Genomic DNA, 20348 nt, shown 5'->3' on the forward strand with positions numbered 1-20348 from the left:
GCCAATTTACGGTAATGTCAATTCGGGAATTGTCTGTTTAATTAAGCAAGTTTCCTGCCAGGGCCAAGAAACGTTTGAGTTTCTTCGCGTGTGTCCCTTCGTTAGTTTCTCATCAGGGTCTCCCAGATGTAAATCATTTATGACTATGTAAGGTATTTGTAAAATTTGAAATCGATATGAATTCTTTGGTATGCATGGGACTGTAGACATCTTAAGTACATGCAAATCGGATTTTATTCCAAAGCAATTTCACTAATGACATAAACAAAGTTTCGAAAGAACATAACCCGATTAAGGCCTTTGGTAATTACTCGAGGCAACAAAGCCCTACAAAAGATGCAGGTAATCCATTATAGGCCTAATAAAACGTCAAAAATAAGCAGGTCCACGGTTGAACATTAGCGTGAAGACTTATTTCTTTACTTTATTTCAAAATATATGACCAACCTCTTGGTTTATTTGAAACCGGAAGACGTTTTAAATAGATTTATATAATTATAGCATTAGCTATTTGAAAAGGACTGTTAACAATTGAATAGACCACATCAAGTGGTTCCACCGCATGTGTTCTAATGTTACCTGTTAAAGCACGCTTTTATCTGCCACTAAATCTTTCTAAGTCATGTATGAACGCCCTTTCTTTTAAAGATATTCCTATCAAATTGAAAGCACGTGTTGTATGAAATATCGAAGAATAGAATATGTTTCTAATTTTAATAGTTTGCTAATGGCTTTTAAGATAAACCAATTTGACAGACATAACTTGGCTAATTAGCTACATTCACGGTACCAGAACAACATGTTAATTACACAGCATTCCGCTTATTGTTTTAACACTTGTTTGAAACGCATAGAAGTTAGTACTGTTTTACTTTAACACTGCGAAAGCGTTACAGGAGATCTACAAAGAAACGAGAACTATACAAAGCCTTCAGTTCAGGTAAGATTTAGATTCCGTCTCAATTTATTTTGTCATTAAACTCCTGCATGAGAGCAAATTTGCAACATTTTATTTTGAATTATTTTGATTAGCATTATCCTTCAAATATATAAACAACGTAATAAAGACAATCATAACAAATTCTCTTGTAATTTTAGTTTTGTCTTTAAAACGCGAACAGAATGAAAATGAATGAAATATTTCAAGGAATAAAACACAAAGCACGATTGTTTGACAAATTCTCGTCTTATCGGCAGTAATAAATTTCATTAAAGGTACTAAAGTCAATATTACATGCAATTATATCATGCAAGTAATGAATTTGGCGTTGCACAAATACGACACTGTCTGCCGAGAGCCACAATTCCACTCTACTCGACGACCCATGTAAGATTTGCTCTCCGTCTGTGGAACATCAAAATTTGTTCGATTAAAACGGCACCTTACAGGAAATGCATTTTAACAACGTAGCCGTTCATTGCAAAAAAATGACCGTTGTATTTGCTATAGCCAGGTTAAATTTTGGCCTGATTCCTATACGGATTGAATTACTTTAAATCCCAAAGCAATGCTCGGTATTGTACTTCAAGTTTTCCTGTTGCACTTACTTTCCTTAGAACGATATTATATCTATACTTCCTAACAAGTTTTGACAAAGTATTTTGTCGGCAAACAATTCACTTTTTATTAAACTCTGTATATGAGAAGTATCGCCTTTTATTAAATGATTGTAAAATAATGATCTGTCTGACAGCTTTATTATTGAGGATGTATTAGGAAATATGGATTTCTGAAAATCGCACTGTAAAATTGCTTTGGGCTGAGACTGCCATTTATATAGCCATAGGTCAAGACAAGAAAGAGTAGTACCTGTCTTTTAAATTCGTTTGAACCAGTAAGGCTTTATTCAGTGTCTGTCTCGCCCTCGACGTAGTTATAGATAAAAGCACTAATGAGCTCAAAGTTCTAAAAAGAGCTAATTGAAGCTTTAGGTTGTGTTGTCTTCTCGATTTTGCTTTTGAGTTAGGTACAGCCATGGGAGCATTGTCTATCGTACGTCTATGACATTAATTTTTTTGTGTATCAAAGAAATTTAGTAACTATGTTGTAACTAAGGTTAATTCGCTCTTATACCATGAGTGTCACTGTATAGCTTTCACTATTATTTTGCGAAATATACAGCTATTTCCAGATGATTCTAGTATAGTATTGACGACTTCACTCACTATTTTTACACCTAATAATAATCCCACAATGCCGTACGTTGCTTCGAGCATATTCGGAAACTTCGAGATTCAAATCGCTAAATCGCTATGGGTTCGATTGAGTGGTTGACATATGCCGCTAAAAACATCTATTGGCCTTGGACCATATAGGTACGGGGTTTGGTGCAACTATCCGTTGATGATGAAAGCCTATCAATAAAATTTTTCAAAAAATCCCTTCGTTTTAATAATAGCCAAAATAAGGGTCAGTTACCTAAAAGCAGGGTGTGATATTATTCGGTAAACGCAAATTTTTTACGTATACTGATCTTCTTATTCCAAAATTTCCTTAAAAAACGGGGTTTCATGCAATATGCAGTTTTATTACTGTGTTACACTGTCTTCAGACTGTCAACAACGAGGAAAGTCTTTATCTCGACTCGAGCGGGTTTTAAACTCGCATCTTCGGTAGTGCTGAAGTAGGATTGCATTTCATTTCATGACAAGGATTAAGTCATCACGAAAATATTTCGTGCAATTAATTTGGATCAAACTGGTTTCTAATCCAGAGAACATTGTAACAATCGCGTGCCTGAAAAAAATATCTTAAGCAGGTTTCCACTAGCGATATTTTTTGCGCGAAGCGACTTTATTCCTTCGTATTTACGAAAATTATCGCTAGTGGAAAACCGGCTTTAGTCTTGACTATATTTGCATGGCAAAATATCATTTTTGTCTAGAGAGATATATTACAGACTATAGCTGTGACTATATAACATATTTATTAGCTATAAATACGATTAGCTAACATATTGATTATAATAAGTTCTAAGAATGCAGGGCTCAATACGATTTTTCAATTTCTGAAAACCACCCTCTTGCATATAGGTACAAGCAGAGGTTGAAAAATGTCGACAGATCTTTGCTATAAATTGCGGAGTTGATTGTGATGTAAATAGTTACACGGAAACCTCTGTTTAGAATTAACATTTTCATTAACAACTTTGTCCATATGTCTGCATTTATTCCATATGCATGAAATTTCACAAGCAACCATGCATTGATCCACTTATGGCTTGCCATGGGGTAATATTTACCAGTTTTTCATGCATCGATTTACATATATATTCATTAAAATATACGCATAAGGTCGACAAACTAGACATAAGGCCGTTATAGTTTCTTGTCCTATAAAAAGCAAAGGCTCTAGTATGCAGGCCTGTACATTCTTCTGGGAAAATAAGATTGAAAAAACTCATAAATCATAGTTGACACAAAGCATTTTCAAAAACCTAATAAATTTGTGAATGAAATGAAACCCTGATGACATACTTCGTAACCCTAAGACTAATTTAATACTAAATGCTATTTATTTATGAACTGTCTTCTGTCCGTAGGATACAGTAACAACTGTTCCTGGGCGCAGCATATACCTAAGAGCACTTACAACACTGAAAACTTGGAGATAATTAGGTAAGTAGATCAGATTTTAAAAAATATATATGTATAAGAATATTACAATGCGAAAGATAACATGTCTTTTGTAGCCAGGGATGGCTGTTTGGGTGCTGCCTAAAAACGCTTGCATGCATGCTTGAAATATTTTCATTTATATTTCATTATAAATCATGCTAAACCCACTATTATATTTATTCAAAGCACATTATTACTCACACCAAAAATACTGTAAAACATTGCATTATTCTAGACAAGGTCTATATTAACAAGCGCTTGTTAATTGACCAGCAGCAAGAAGTTTGTGAATCAGGGGCCGGTCAGTTGTATCGCTTAAACGGTGGTTAAGTTCAAAATAGAAAGCAAGTCTATCGTTTACTCAACAAGCAAACTAAATGTTTTTATCCTTAATACAACGATAATGTTTACAACTAGAAATTCAGTGCATGATATTCAACTTGACTCGTTCAAGAGAGATGTAAGAGTGTTATTTAAATTTGACTTAACCAGTATCCACCGTTTAAGCTAAACCGGCTTGGTACAACCTGCCCCAGTACTATCGAAGTTCTTGCGCTTTGGGGCACTACTTTATAAAGTTTGATAGTGCCGTCGGTTTAAATACGTTTGCTTCGTTTCTCTTAATGTCGACGATGTTAAACCATAAAAGTGTTCCTGGGTTTTGTGTATAGAATGCGTTGTCGGCGTTGTAATTATTTCCATGCCAAATTAATCATACGACCTGAGTCTGAGAAATTTTAGGTTTTGGCACTCCGGAGTTCACTGCTCGTGCACTGATGCAGTGTTTTGAGTATTGTTATGCCAGAGATATATTTATGAACTGAAGAAATCAGCACATTCTGTCAGGCTTGATTATAGGCCTAGTTTATACGTCTGGTTTTGGTCAATTCGAACAATAGATAATGAGATGAAAATGAAGCTAAATGAGGTTTATCGTCTTATTATCTATTGTTTGAATTGCATACCACGCGACGATAATGCGACATACAGGGTGTCCCAAAAAAACTCAAAACCATTGAAATCACTCATAATAATGTATAGCTGGAGTTTGAATGCCTAAGCACCCTGTTGGGACCCACAAGTGTATAAATGTTTGACATAAGCATTTTTATGCATGATGACAGTAAAATTTGTTAGTATTGTTTATACCCAAATGATTTTGATATAACAATTAATATTTTCATTTATTTTTTACTCTACAAATGTGGACAACAATATTTAAAATTTACAACTCAAGCACCATGACCTTCGACATGTCCTTCTTGTCTAGCAAATTTTAAATCTTAATAATATAAGTTATTCAAGTCATTCAAATTTTTACAATGGGTGATTTCAATAGTTTTGGAGTTTTTTGACACCCTGTATAAACTAGACCTTAGTTGAACACTTTTGTTTGCATTAGGCTTTCACACTAGCCCTTTGTTCTTTGTCTCGTGTTTTTTTCGTTTTTTTTTGACGACACTAATACAATTTGGATGGCCTAATTAATATAATATCTATACCAATCCTGCTTTCTGCATGTCGTATTAAAAAAGCTTTTATAGTTAAATGTGTCTTCTCAACTTTTAAACTCGCCCATGAAATGATGCAACATTGCCTTCGATCAAAGAAAGCAATAATAAAAAATATATATCGTAAACTGCATGATATCATACTCCGTGGTATTATTAAACAGCTATATAATCGCGAATTCCTCATGTATACATATCTCCTCCTCTCCTATCATGTCTCCGCCATGCCGAAATTCACTCGTTAAAATAAAAGGATCGTTATTCATATTCGTAAATATCCCAGTAACACTTCTAATCCCTGTTGAAATGACATCATGATCCCCTTGTTTTTTTTATTGTTTTCAACGAGATACTAAATTTTGTATTTCATCAAGTCGTGTTATTAGTCTATTTATTTTATTGTGAGCCTAATGTGATTTGGTTTAGCTTCATGAATGCATGTTAATTCATAAGCAGTTTAAGACATTTATAAATGGTAATCAAATACATTATCCTAACGTGTCGAGTCTAAATGACTTGATTTCAATAATTTTAGTAATTTCACCAACGAATATCGACAACCAAACTTCGGTTGCGTGTCCGTGTTTGAAAACGACCATGAGAAATATGTCTTTCGTCGCAGATCACCAACCATGCAGATACTCTGGGTCTTAGGCCTGTTTTTCACTTCAAGCGCTATCTTATCCCCTCTAGCCCTTATTCCTTTGTCTTAAAATCAATAGACCTACCCGAGTGAGGTAGGTTTAGAAAAAATAAAGATAAATAATTGCAATTAAATTAAAGTTATACACCCAAAACGCTCTAGCTTATGATCCCAGTGATCTTGCAGTTTACGTTTACGCTTTGACATGTATTGTGCAGGTGGCCCCCCTTTGCATGTCTTTTCAGTGAGATCTAATTTACCTGCAATGCCAGATTAGATGCACGCATATACATGCGGTGTGTATGAAAAAATACGATGTATCGAATGAAGTATGCAGTTCTCAATCCTGCCATTTTCCGTGACCAATGAAGTGGAAATAATTTCTCCAACGGCAGAGCAATTTAGGAATGCTGACCACCGCCGAACACAAACTTCTTGAGAACCAGGCTTGAAGGCGGTTCTCAAAGAAACGAAAATCATTCGTTCGTTTTAAAGAAAATGCGAAGAAATGACTGAGAAACATCCTGAGTTCATAGAATTTTCTTGGCATATGAACTACCATTGTCTTTCAACATCGAGGTAATTTTTGCCGAAAAACATTGCGCTATATCCCACCTTCTCATTTTACCGGGTGTAAAAAATGCCCGCAAAAATTTAGCTCTAATTAATTGCAGGATGCATAATATTGTTAGAATATTCCCATTTCCCAACTGAACATGTGAGTATTCTCATAAGAAGGAAGTCAACAACAAAGTATTTAAAGCTTTAATTTTTGCACAGGCATTGAAATGCTACTTGCAGTTCCTATACTTTTGCAGATTTAAAAAATGTCTGCAGTTTTTATACCCCCTGCATAAACCATGAGTCTTGAAGTATACAAGTTCAATGACATTGCCACTAAAGACTAAAATCTGGTTTATAAAGCGAGGTGCAAGACTACCAATTACAGAACCAGCCCACGGTCGACGTCGTCTGGAGTGAACCAAATCACCCTTAATCTGATACTTCATATAAGCCCCTCACCACTGCAAAACCGAGCCTAATCGGCTAGTCAGAGAAAAATTGAAAAGAAATCGTTGACCTGTGCAGGAAATTTCAAAGTCAAAGGTCAAGCATTTCTTCGAAATTTCGTGATTCCTGATTTGAAATTCCTGATTACCCAGGATGCTCTGTGTTGTGGAAAGGACTATTTCTGCAGCCAACTATATGATCGAACTAGTAGCAAAATAATCCATTCGTACGCTCACAGCTCATAGTTTGATCCAGGGCTTGCTAAATCCTGTATATATTTGACTATTTGATATGTACCAAGCAAAAGGCAGCTAAATACTGAGCTATCGGTGCTGTCGATCCACGCTTCTTGGCAGAATTGATATATTTAGGACAGGATGGTAAAATTCGTAAAACTCGTGCCAAATATCCCTAATCTTCTAACAGCAATTTTGGAAATTCGTTATTATATGGCGTAAACGAGTACTAGACTCTCAATTCCATAACCATTATCATATCTGTCAGAGCAACAGGTTGGAAGTTTTGTATCATTATGCAAAACATGACATTTATAAGGAGCGCTGTCACCTTAATGAAACTGCCTGCTATCGTATTAGAGCATAATTTACTTGCAAAGGCCCAGCCTGCAGCAAAATTTGAAGATGGCTTAGTTTGTTAGTTTGTGTGTTGCTCTATCTTTGCTAAATTTAATTATTAGGACCGGGACGAAAGTTAAACTGACAATATTTTGTGAAAAGTGTTTAGAACTGTCTATTTTGCTATCTATTTTCCAAGAGTGCGATCACCTCAGTTAGGCTAGCCGCTAGCTGGAGAGGTGAGCGTCTTCTCTTAGTCTTTACAAAGTGTGGGTATAATTGAGGTAAGTTCTCATGCATGAAGAACGTTATACAATCCTACACGTTCTCATGCGAATTCTTGATGCAGCCAAAGCATCAACCTATAAACCAGATAACACCAGCGACGTGCCACCTTAAATTTCGTTGGTTATGTATATTTATTAAAAAATACTTAAATTTGGCTGCTTCAGTGGTACATAAAACCTGCACTGAGAAATGTAATTTTAACTCTTTAGCTACCAAAAGGGTCGTTAACGACCCTGCTGGGATTTATGTGGATATTTTACCCATATTTGAGGACAAAAAGGGATTGAAAGGGTCTCTGCACTATAGTTAACATATATTGTAGCTAACATGAAGTTCTTCACGTTTTATTTCGAAATTCTTAGTATTTTCAATAAATCTTGTTATTTTTCCTTCGCCATGTTGGATTTACAAAATGGTGGCAAGTTCTCGTTGGCAATTAGACGAAATTTTAAGCGAAATATTAGTTTCTGATCGGGAATTTTACAGAGAAAATGAATCTTTTGCATTTGAAGACTATAAGGAAGCATTAGACATAGGAATGAGTGCAGTTACAACTCACTAACGACGACAATGTTTTACTCTTGAGAGAAGCACCAAGTCGTCATCCTAAGTGTGGAAGATGTGCATCTTGGAGGTACAAGAAAGTCGAAAATTAAACATTTAAGCACACAAAAACTTTAAACTATTGCATAAAGTGTGATAGGTTTCTCTGCAAAGTTGTTTTGAGTTCTTTCATATAAAAAATATGTGTAAGGTAGATTTATTATAGAACAATGTAAAATAATTCCAATTTGGGAAGAATGTGATGACACATTATTCAGCAATAACTGGCCGCTCGTTAACTTATGTATACAGATAACCCATTTTAATTATTCCGGTAGGGATAGGACATTGATATTTTGATGCATTTGTAGGGATATTGTGCATCATTAATTATTTATAGGGAAAGTAATTTAAATTTTTAGTTTTTCTAGCATAAAATTTTATTATTTGTAAATAAGCACATGACTTGTGACATCATACCTTGTTAATTAGCATAAAAGTGAATGCATATAATTAAAGACCTTGTTCTGCAGATTCTAAATATATATAGTTTTGTATATCTAACTGCACTAAAATACCCATTATAAGTAACTCTATGTAACTTCCCAAAAATTTCAAAAATCGGAAAAAATTATCTTGGTAGCTAAAGAGTTAAATGCATCAATCACTAATCGTTTGTAGGAGTGTCTGTGAACTTCTCAGAAACAAAACTTTCTGAACATATAATTATTACTCGGATTACATGCATTATTATATTACATGCATTATTACCATTTAACAATCAATCATTAATATCCAGTTTAACAAGCGTTAACAGATAGCAGCCAAGGCAAAGCCAACGAAAGTTTGTTATTAGAATTTAGATCGACAAACCAGTGCATATTTTATGTATATTTTATTCTCTTAACGTCGAGCATCTTTGGCGTGTAACAAGTCAGATGTTTTTCCGACGACCTGTACACTTTTAACTTTTGCTAAGATACATGCGATGAGCTGTGGACACAGCGAGTAAAGGAAATCACTGCAGTTATGAAAGATAATCCCTTGATTGGCCACATACAAAGGAGGAAAATTAAGATGAATTAATCTTTATTGAATGATTAGTTAAATCCTCAAAGAAAGGTGTATCCGACTCAAGCAAACAGGATTAAACCTATTAAGCTATATTATTCACAGTCGTAATGCCCTCTTAAAATAATCTTACATATAATTGGATATGATTTATGTCTGGCCCATACCGAATCATGCTACAGCAGCCAGAAGGCAGGAGTGGTATCAAATCATCCATCCTGCCATAATTGTTGTGATAGAATTTCTAATATTTCAACACGGTTGAACACTCGAATAATTAGATACTGAGTGAACAATTATACCAGTAGAGGTGATCAAGAGAAAATTTAAGGTATGTGGGGAATAGCCGTACGCATGTATGTTTATCAGCTTACTATGAAGAGGCATGAAACTATTTAGCTCGTAATTATAGTTTAGATATTTATTACCTTTAAAACTACCGTAAATCCTCTTTTTGTTGTCATTTAAATAACCGGCTTTTATCGATCTTAATTAATTATTGATTATTCTCGAGATATAGCCTGCACCGGTCGTTTGATGAAGTTATCGGTCCGTGCACATTTAGGACTGATGTATAATTACACTGATGTATATAATTGACAAGGGGTCGAAGGCGCTATCAACGGTTACGAAGATATATGTTGTTGTTTTCTCTTCAATTGCAGATTTAGTATAATCCGCTAAAACTTGCAGAGATATACAATAGTAATTATAAGACTATTTACTTTGAAATCAAATTATAGATAAGACGGCGAGATTTTCATCGAAAATTAATTTAATACTATCTTCGCTACCGATCTGGGCCGCGACTTAGTTTTTGTTATCGTAATCAGCTTGACCACTTATCTAGTTTGCTTCAAACTGGTCAATGCGTATTTAATAACATGTCAAGGTCATCAAAGAGAGACAAATAGTGTTTATGCATACTTTCCTTTAGAGCCTGGAGCCCAAGCTTGTTAGACTTTCAATTTTTCTTGTGTATATATTAATATATGTTTCCATACTTCACACTTTATCTTGAAGAATGTTAGTTTGTGGCGACAATCAAAACAGAAAATAAAAAATTCTTTACAGCCAATCAATAAAGTGTTTTGTTTTCTATGCAAACATGTTTAGGCATATTTAATATTTTCAAAGATCGGTCGAGAGAATCATTTTATTTTAAAACAAAATATAATACCAAACCTTTCTCGTTCTTAACGGCCCGATCGTAAAATACTTAAATCCTTTATTATTATAACTGGACTTCAATGAACGTCTGAACTCTGAACAAAAATGAATGAACAAACCTATCTAAACTATATTAATTGTTTTCACTATAAAATCATCTCGCGTGTAAGCTAGCGAAAGCAGTCGATCTTTTGACGAAGTTTCACTTTTATTAATATCTACTATAGACTAAAATAAAAGTGCTATGCTTTTGGCTGTACGTTTTATGTCGTTGACGGTTGTCGGTGGATGGGTAAAGGCGGTTGGCCGCAAATGAGTTTTATGTATAGCTTTGCTTTTTGTCGAGACATTCATATAGCTGCCACAGATTTTCACGCTCTTTATTTGTCTATAAATATATCTAAACGTAATTATACTGTTGATCAGTGCTGTTGACATTCAATACGCAGATGTCACATTTGTCATATTGAAGAATTACGTACAATAGAAACCTTTCTTACCTACTGAAAGGCTTTGCTGTCGACAATATGTTTTGAAAGTAAGAGAAATAGTTGTTCTATTGAAACACAAGAAGAAGGAAATTAAGCTGAATTGACCGTTTAAGGAAACTCATAGCCAAGGGGTGTATGGCTAGAGGTCTACACCCCCTGCTCGTTGCCTCATCAGGGACATTTTTTGCACACTGGATTATTATGCATCCATGGATTATACATATGACGATTATAATATATATGACATTCCACATTGTTTGTGTATTGTAGTCTAAAAGAAGACTAGCCTGAAAACATGTGAGTAATAAATAGTTTGTTCATTGACGATGTGATTTAGTCAAATAATCAGCCTTCCTTCACAAGGTATGTTCCAATATAATATATCTGTATATCACAAGAGCAGCGTGGCAGCACAGCGAACGACTTCTCATCAAATCAAATGTGGTCAGCAAATGTCTAACATAGCCGAGAAATAACGTTAATTGTTGGGACGTCCTTCCAAAAAGTATCTTCAAGATTAACGCTTTTGTTTGAAATTGCTTCAGATTTGTCAAAAACAATTGAGAGAAGTTTTTAATATTAGCTTTCAAAAGGAAAATTGATATCCAATATCCGTATATGAATATTGCACGCATGAAAAGATTACTCAAATGAAAATAAAAGCTGAAAGACATCAAGAAACGTATTTTATTATGATATTTTAATCTCTTTATGGTTATTACTTTCCATTAAGATTTATGGTATCTATTAGCATGCGCAGAGTAAACGAAGTTCTTGCTTGCTGGCATGCATAACTGTGGTCAGACCGAGGTGAACTGCGTTTGACAAATATGCTTAATCATTTAAATGATTCAAAGAAATATATCACTGTTTGTCAGTCTGTTCAAATGCTGTGAAAAGCAATATTCTCAAGTCTGTCATACTGTGCGGCTGTAGTTGTAGGGATCAGCACTGTATTTGTGCTATCTATAATCTCAAGGAATGTTTTGATCCAGAGGAAAATTTGTATCCAAATTTTCTCTGATCTTTTCACGAAATAAGTCTATAGTTTACATGCATTCTATATAATTTCTATTTAATATCAACAAGGGTAGCTGATAACATTAGTTTTATTATCAGGGTTGGATATAAGTGTTGCCAACTGCAGCTTACTTATTTATTAATGAGATTAGCATTCAATGGCACTTAAGATGACTTGATTTGATTAGCTGCATATTATCGCTGTATGCTTATTCTCGATTACCTTGCCCGCGCATTTGCAATGCATATTCAATATTTGTGGTATTGTTTTGAAATCAGTGTTTATGTCTGCGCGCAAAATATTTCTAATTGTGGACGAAAAATTTCTAATTGTTTTCAGTGCCTTTCTGACCAGGCAATGTAAGTATTTCATTAAGGAGACTCGTTGCTCTGAAAATCTAAAATATTTCATCGAATGAGGTCAAAAAGCCATACGATAATTACCTTAGATTCTTTTTGACGCGCCTCACGTTTTAAAAACAATTTCCTTGTCAACACATTATTCTTGCTTTATAATTTTTAAACTAAATATCCGTTTGCGGTTGGATTTGTTAATATAGGAGCGAAATACTCGAATGATTCGTTTATGGATTTGATAATGCATTGTGATTGGTCGGTGAGCCGAAGTGGCTTCACTTCAAATAAACGTAATTAATTAAATAATTAACGAAACAAATGATTATCAATTACTCTAATCAAGTCGTTGAAATGAGTTAGCTTTGCAATATCAAACATTTGCCGACATTTCTTTGTTTTGTCAAACAGCTGCAGGTCCAGTAATCAGCTAGTGTTGAATAATCTACGCTCCTGCATGTGTAGAATGTGGCTTTAATTTCAGATTATTGGCCTTACTGTTTATTCATTCACGCCTGCAAAGATTCGCTGAAAATTAAATACAACTAGATTATTGCCATATGTGTTTGGACAAGATCAAAACATCTGACGCTCGCAGAAACTACACGAATTTCTAGAAAGATTTAGCGTACAATAGACGTTTAAAAATCATTCAACAAATAGCTTACAAGCTATTTCATTCTTCATTTTGGAACTGTGATATTTTGCGTGTTATAGTTTGAAAGGTAAAAAGGTGTGCGATCCTTTATATGGAAATATTATGCATGTAGCTATATCGAGTTATCACGGTGAATATACAAAGATATTTGTCAGTTGAATGAGAATATCGGCTACAATTTTGAAAAGTTTTTATCTCGCCATGTGTTGTTTATACAACCTTATAAGCCTCAGGGTTAACAGTTTGATCAGTCAACGTAATTTCAAAGAATTTATTGTTGACATATGCCAATATTGAACTTTGTTTGAATTATTTTTCATTAGACTTTTTTTCCTTTGATTTTCTTAATTTCTAGATTCTTTTCGAAGAGGGTCAACAACAACACAAGCCAACTTGATATTTTCGTGGCTGGATATTTTAGCGGTAAAAATGAGTAATGATCGATCAGTGATCCACAAGGTGCCAGTTTATTCAATTGAAGGACTACTAGGTCTTAAGGATGAAAGTCCCTCGACGCAAGATAAGTTATCTGAAACAGTAATCCAAAAGACTGCTTTAACTGAAATGAAAGACGCTCCATCTGCAGTATCATCAGGAGAATCGGAAAAATTACGAAAGGGTAAGAAACAAAATAATAAATATACCATCCATAATAGGATGTTGTAAACTATTCATTATCATTATTGTACAGTGAGAAAATAATATATGCAAGGCGGAGTAATGAATCCAGATAAAACCGTATTGTCTGTTTATATTCTGGTAGACCCTAAACTGTACATAACCAGCTCTGTTTTCTATACTTCGAGTTAACTAGTTTATAATGCAATTATGGAGTGTGCCTCATCCAACAAGAAGCGGTTACTTTCTAGTTCATGCGCTAGTCAATGTGCCGAATACACATTCCTTTTTTACTCGTTGGCTAGGGCGTTTTCCGATAACACGGCCTGACCGTCGAAACAGTAAAGTCTTAAATAATGAAACCCAGAAGAGCTTGAGTTTTGTGGCAAAATCTTTACTTATCGCTGAGAGCAATTTATAATCCCAGTCTGGCCAATGACATTGAATCAAATGGAGAGAATTCTCTTTGAACCTTGGAGGCCGAGTCAAAGAGACGAATAAAGCAAAATTTCGATAAAAATAATTATATATATAATATCGTGAATTGATGTCATTGTCATCATTGACTATATAGCCTAAGATATTCAAGTAAAAGGAAAGTTTTGATTCGTAAGGGGGATAAGTTATGGGGGATGGGAGTTCCATGTGATGATATGACGGTATTTCCGGTCTCCTCTCTAGGAATTTGTGTTTAAATTTGTCGGGAAACATATTAAAGTGAGTACTACTGCATGGGATGACAAAATTTAGGTTATTTTCTGTTGGTTTCCAAAATGTGATTAAGCCTTCCCATTCCACTTCAGATAATCGAGTGTTTTTCCAATTCCTCGACAAATTCACTTTCAACTTAAAGCGGCTATTTCCGTTCAGCCGTCTTTCGCGCGATTCTTAAGTCCCAGACATTTGCTAGAGAATCGGATGTAAGAATTCGAAAATGTTTTGTGCATGGTTATACCGTGACGTCGACACTACAATCTCTTTGCCTTGCTTCGGCTTCACTTTATATGATTCTATAATTTTAAAAATATATATAACTGAAATTTTACTTACTGGCCGCTAACGATTTTTAGCCTTGTTTTACTGAACGCATGAGCTATATACGTTGCCAAATTTAACTACAAAGGCCCGCAAAAAATAAGAGTGAAAAAGTAGGATTATTGAACCATTTATTACATAGTTTTAGCGGATATCATGCAGTTTTATATGTGTAATATTTTTAGCGTTTCATTTTTCCAACAAGAATTGAAAACATTTAGATAATCCAATAAATAGACTGTGCGAACTACTCAATCGTGACAGATGGTAAAAATTACCGAGTATAAATCTTTAATTGCATTATATCGTAAGTGACTTAATATAAGTTCGTTAAATACTTTTAGAAATAGAAATTAAAATCCTTCTGATAAAAGAAAATGGCGTGAATAACTTAATTAAAATAATCTCCCTCTGCGTCTATAGTTGCTTACCTTAGCAGGAAGAGATTACTTTACTCTCTTAAAATTTTATTACATAATTATATTAACCACTTAAATTAGTGGTATTGAGAGTCCCGACAATCAAACTAAACAAAATTCAATTACCTTCGGCTTCAATTTTTTATTTTAACGTGCAATGCCGTGCTCTGATCTATATACAGGACAACCTCATCCCCGGACCCATGCAGTTATTGCGTGTTGGAAATTGTAGAGAATATATAGTAATTGGTAGTGGTAGTTTGTGGTAAATTATATGTGCATATTTTCGGGTAAATTTAGTTTTTCATAAATTACGCACTTTTTATTTACTGAGTCTGAGACACAGTATGATCAGAAAATTTATATGATTTATTCCTTAATTGCTTTAAGCCTCGTTTTGGTTATATATAGCATAATATAGAATATAGGCATAACTCCATAGGCCTTTCAGATTAAACATTCCGACCTAAACAAATACAAAAAAGAATTGTCTGTCTTATAACTTATGCTTGAAGTCTTGTGCTTAGGTCGATGCTTGTGTCACACGTTTTATTGCATTTCGACCATTGTTTGCTTTTTGTCTTTCCTTAATTACGCTTATGTTTATGTCACAAGTGAGAACCAGGCTTTAACTCTATCGATTGCCAGACTCGTGTAAAATTTTGAAGCAGATCAAACAGAAAATGTATATCTTTTTTCGTGAACTTTTCTATATCGATATAAAAATGTATCAACGTGCATGCTAGGTAATTAAAGTGGCGACATATATATCTATACTTAGAACTCAGTCGTCGACTTATAATTGAATGTCCTGTCGGCTAGCCATTCCGTATTTCTGTTCACAGAAATTATTATAGGCACTACAGGGTTTGATAAAGTTATAGTACTATAAATAGGTGTAATGTAAAACCTGGTAAAATCAATGTCTTCTCTTTCTGATGTGAAGTTATGTCGGATATCTTTTCTGACATACCGCTTTCAGTGATTCAAGTGGCATAAAAAATCAATTATTGTATATAGCATGTTAATTGGATAAATAAAATTAATTTTAACTAATTGCCCTAACAGAATAATTTCCAAGGGCCAGTATCATTAGTCATTCCAGTTTTTTTAAATTGCGAAAGCCTTACAGGATTTGTGTCAAGCTCACAGCATGCTTTATGTTATCTGTCATATCCATACATCATCCTTAAATCATCTTTAGCCGCCTTTTACAATTCATCTTAATTCAGTAATTCAACAAACAAGGGTTGTTACGTGCAATCCGCTGTTATTTTGCACGGCAATTGAAACAAATACGCCACTGGTATAACCACGAGAGTAATACAATAAAACTCAAAACCAAGACCTTGCACCTATAGCATTACATGCATCTGTCTAATATTGAAGATATGGCCGAGTTCATCTCATTATACCCAGGTGGGATGAGTTTAAATACAGCGGATCGCAAGCGTCTTTGAAATTTCAGAGTCTTCGAATATTAAATTTTGGAGATTGACATCACAAAAAAGTATAATAAATCATTGGCAGTAACAGTCGCTTTTTTTTGACAGGCTGCACGGACGAGAAATTAATAAAAGAGAAGCAAAGTGTAAATAATATCAATGAAAGTGTAGTGAAGAGACATTTTAGTGACGAGCAAGACAGCAGTGGTATCAGCCAGAGAAAACAACGAAGATATCGAACAACGTTCACAAGTTATCAATTAGAAGAATTAGAACGGGCTTTTGCTAAAACTCATTATCCAGATGTTTTCACACGTGAGGCATTGGCCATGAAAATTGATCTTACCGAAGCACGCGTACAGGTAATGAAATATGTGAAATTTTATTTTTAATTTAATTTCATCTGTTATAAACGTGACAATAGTTAACATGGGCTATAGTTTTATTTCCTCTGATTCTATATAATAATGATATTATCTTGTAACAATCAGTAGAAAACACTATATATATATAGTTCATAATTGTCTTTCTCGGGCGTAATCCATTTCATCTTTTATTCTAGGTGTGGTTCCAAAATAGACGTGCAAAATGGCGAAAAAGAGAAAAATCTCAAGGATTGCGAGCCCATGCTTCCATGAGTAACTTGGGATCAAAAGAAATAATATCTCGCAATACCACTTTAGATATCCCTACGGCAACACCAGAGGAAACATTTCCTAAATGGCTCAGATTCTCACATCAACCTATACATCCAGCATTGACCATACCTTATCCTGTTACCCCAGTTATACCTCAGTACCACCACACACTTTATTATAACCACCTAGATTACCTCGCATCACCCTGCCCATCCTCATCACCTCCACATATATCACCTGCTATACCGATACAACAAGACTGTCGCACTGACAGTATTGCAACACTAAGGAGAAGAGCACAGGAACAAAAATTATGAGCCAATTATATATTGGGGATTGTTGACAAACTTTAATGACGGATGTTAGGGAGAGTTATATAGAAATGGGTGATTCACCGGTGATGCTCACCGAAATATTATACACTTAATGTATGCTCCGGAGGGAAATAATGAGTTTTGTTTCCCTAAGAGTCTGAATGTTTCCCAGGACGAAGTCGAGGGACGAGACTCGAGGGAAAACAAAACTCGATCACTATTTCCCGAGGTAGTGTATATTAAGTGCTTTGTTATATAGGAACAAAAACATACATGGTACAACAAATTCATTTAAGAAAAAACACTTTACTTTGTTATGACAAGAAGCGGGCAACAATTATTCACTTAAAACATTGCATTTATAGCCACGGGACTACGAATGAACCAATCACATTTAAAATACACAGCACCTATATAACAATGACACTTAATTAAAGGTATGCTCCTAGGATCTTATGGTCATGTTTAGTACTGCATTACCAGCAGTCTGAATTACTGAATAGGTATGTAATACTTGTGTTTTGATAAAAGCATGTTCGACGTCTGTATTACAGCACCGGAACAATTACAGAAGTGAACCTTTTGTGCCATTGATTATCAGATAGGTTTATTTAAAATACCAAGTATTAACATGACGTTATCTGACGGACCTCAGTGTTTGTACAATCATATCCAGGCATCTCAACAATGTCTGCGAGCAAGAAGAATGTTAAATTACATTTCTTGAGTCCTATTTATTCTTTAAAAACTCAATTTCATTTTTCAGTGATACAAATCATTTTCATGCGATATCGTAATTCCTTGCATTTCCTTTGTAATTTGTTGTAACTTGTCAGAATTTACATAACATGAATTACGACATACGAACTGAAGGAATCACAGAATTCTGACTCTTTGTTGCACTTTCGTGAGCCCAGCTTTCCAGTTTTCACTCATCAGAGACGGAAATTTCGGTAGCGCCCAGGCGATAAAAAATTGGGGTTCACTCTCGGTCACTTTTAAAATTTGCCGGAAGTTTGGTTTGTCCCCTACCTCCTGAACTAAATTTTCGCCACTGTTGAACACGATTTATCATAAGAATAACTAACATATTTCATTGTATGGTCTCAAATGTAAAGTATCACGATTTTTTTAGTCAATGTAATTAAACTAATTACATAGGGGTATATAAAATAAATGCACTTAATTGTAATATATATAAACACGTCAGAGAACTAAAATGAAATTTTCTCCTAAAGTATATGAAAAATAAATTATGTTGGTCTTACATTATTCAGCGTTATTGGTGTTATTTCATTAAAGACATTTTTGCGGGCAGCCGCTCATGCGCAGCGAAAATCGAAGCTAAAACGACTCTATCTTCACTGGTTGTTTCAAAAACCCCTCGTTCCCACTTTTAGAGTAAAGACCATGTAACGAAGCATCCCACCGTGAACTGAAACATTCTCACTGTACCATACCACAGTACCATCCTCGTCCCCAGGTTTTTCGCGCAGTACGCGAAAAACCTGGGAACGAGGATGGTACAGTGGAATGGTAACCACATCATGGTAACGAAGTTAGTCAAGTTACATGCTGAAAGTCAACGTTTCGTACTAGAATATCATTTATATTCTGACCATAAAGACCATAAGAACCAGCGGTGCAAATGCAAAGCGTGCTCGTTTCTTTATCAAAAAATATGTAGGAAAATGGCTAGAAGGCGGAGCATCCACCTTCATGATCATGTCAAAACGCTCCAGAATCCAAGTCACCAAGTGCACTCGACGGACGTCAGCACGTGGCTGCAACAAAAGTGAGAGTTTCTGTTTGTGCAAAGGTGAGTTAATTTATATAACTTTAACTTAGATAGCTTATTTGTGATATTCAATGATTTCAATCCCTCACTTGCTTACTGTGATATACTGAATAATTCAATTAAAATCAGACTTTTCGTCGAAGAGCTTTTTTTAATGTTCAGAATAAACAAGTTCTGCAATCTTTTTAACATAAGATATGCAAACATGTAGTTTAAACAGGTAGTGCAAACATGAGATATGCAAACATGTTCTTTTAAAGATTTTCAAATATCAAAAGTGCCACATACACATAAGTGACATGACTTTTCAGCAATCCTTAGGTGCTGGTAACAAACAAGGTGTTTAAAGAAAAGATGCCTTAGAGATATCTTCAAAATGCAAGAGACAATTGCATGACCATTAGTATGGTTTTTTAGGCTGAAAGAAAAGTAATTACTAAGCAAATATATATTGCAACAGAAGCTGCACTTGCTAATTAGTTATTTATAATCTCCACTACATTATATTGCAGAGCTATACCTAGAACTTTAATTAGGGAAAGGCGGTGCATACTCATATATTCCTCTTATATATATGAATGATATATAAATATAACATTCAGCTGGCTACTGTCCTATAATATTGTAATAATGTTTGCAGCCTTAATATTTGTTTATGCTAGCTGGGATGTGCAGTGATAATATCACTAGTTTTGTATAACCTAATAATTGTGTTCTATTGAACAAAATGAAGCATAATTTGGTCAATGAATGGCACCTATTAAATAGTTGTTCCTCATACCCCCATACCTCCATTATATCCTCATACCCCCTAATTACATGTTGCTATGAAAATTGTAAAGAAATTAGTCAGAAACAAATTATAGATTAATTGTTTTAGGCTGGCATTCAAACTAGGTTAGAGAATGTGCTAAATGTATAGAAAAATTACTCATAATTTTGGAAATTGATACTTGTTTAAACTAACAGATTTCATATTTTTATGACTGAATAAATCACCTACAATGCTCTAGCAGTTTTTGACTTTCTATTTGTACGCAAACGTACCTATTTTTCTTATTTATTTATTTTACACAGTGTAATAGAAGTAAATAGTGAGTCACTTGAAGAACTTAGAGCATGATGTCT

The 20348-nt window shown here is 34.5% G+C and overlaps 1 protein-coding gene across 4 annotated transcripts; it reads left to right on the plus strand.

Annotated features, from left to right (window-relative positions):
• The first annotated feature begins 515 nt into the window (after positions 1 to 515).
• On the plus strand, positions 516 to 18628 carry LOC114524471 (aristaless-related homeobox protein-like). 4 transcript variants are annotated; one of them, XM_028545558.1, is made up of 5 exons: positions 516 to 940; positions 3543 to 3618; positions 13309 to 13572; positions 16579 to 16832; positions 17033 to 18628. In XM_028545558.1, exons 3-5 carry the CDS (start codon positions 13383 to 13385, stop codon positions 17423 to 17425), a joined length of 837 nt encoding a protein of 278 aa, XP_028401359.1. In that variant the 5' UTR covers positions 516 to 940; positions 3543 to 3618; positions 13309 to 13382; the 3' UTR covers positions 17426 to 18628. The 4 variants fall into 4 exon arrangements, with proteins under 4 accessions (XP_028401359.1, XP_028401361.1, XP_028401363.1 ...); XM_028545560.1 differs by lacking the exon at positions 516 to 940 and adding an exon at positions 1198 to 1215; XM_028545562.1 differs by lacking the exons at positions 516 to 940; positions 3543 to 3618 and adding an exon at positions 9359 to 9591.
• The last annotated feature ends 1720 nt before the right edge of the window (positions 18629 to 20348 follow it).

The sequence above is a fragment of the Dendronephthya gigantea genome, unplaced genomic scaffold (assembly GCF_004324835.1).
Source record: "Dendronephthya gigantea isolate DGI-Jeju-01 unplaced genomic scaffold, DenGig_1.0 000031F, whole genome shotgun sequence".
In the NCBI taxonomy this organism is placed as follows: Eukaryota; Metazoa; Cnidaria; class Anthozoa; order Malacalcyonacea; family Nephtheidae; genus Dendronephthya; species Dendronephthya gigantea.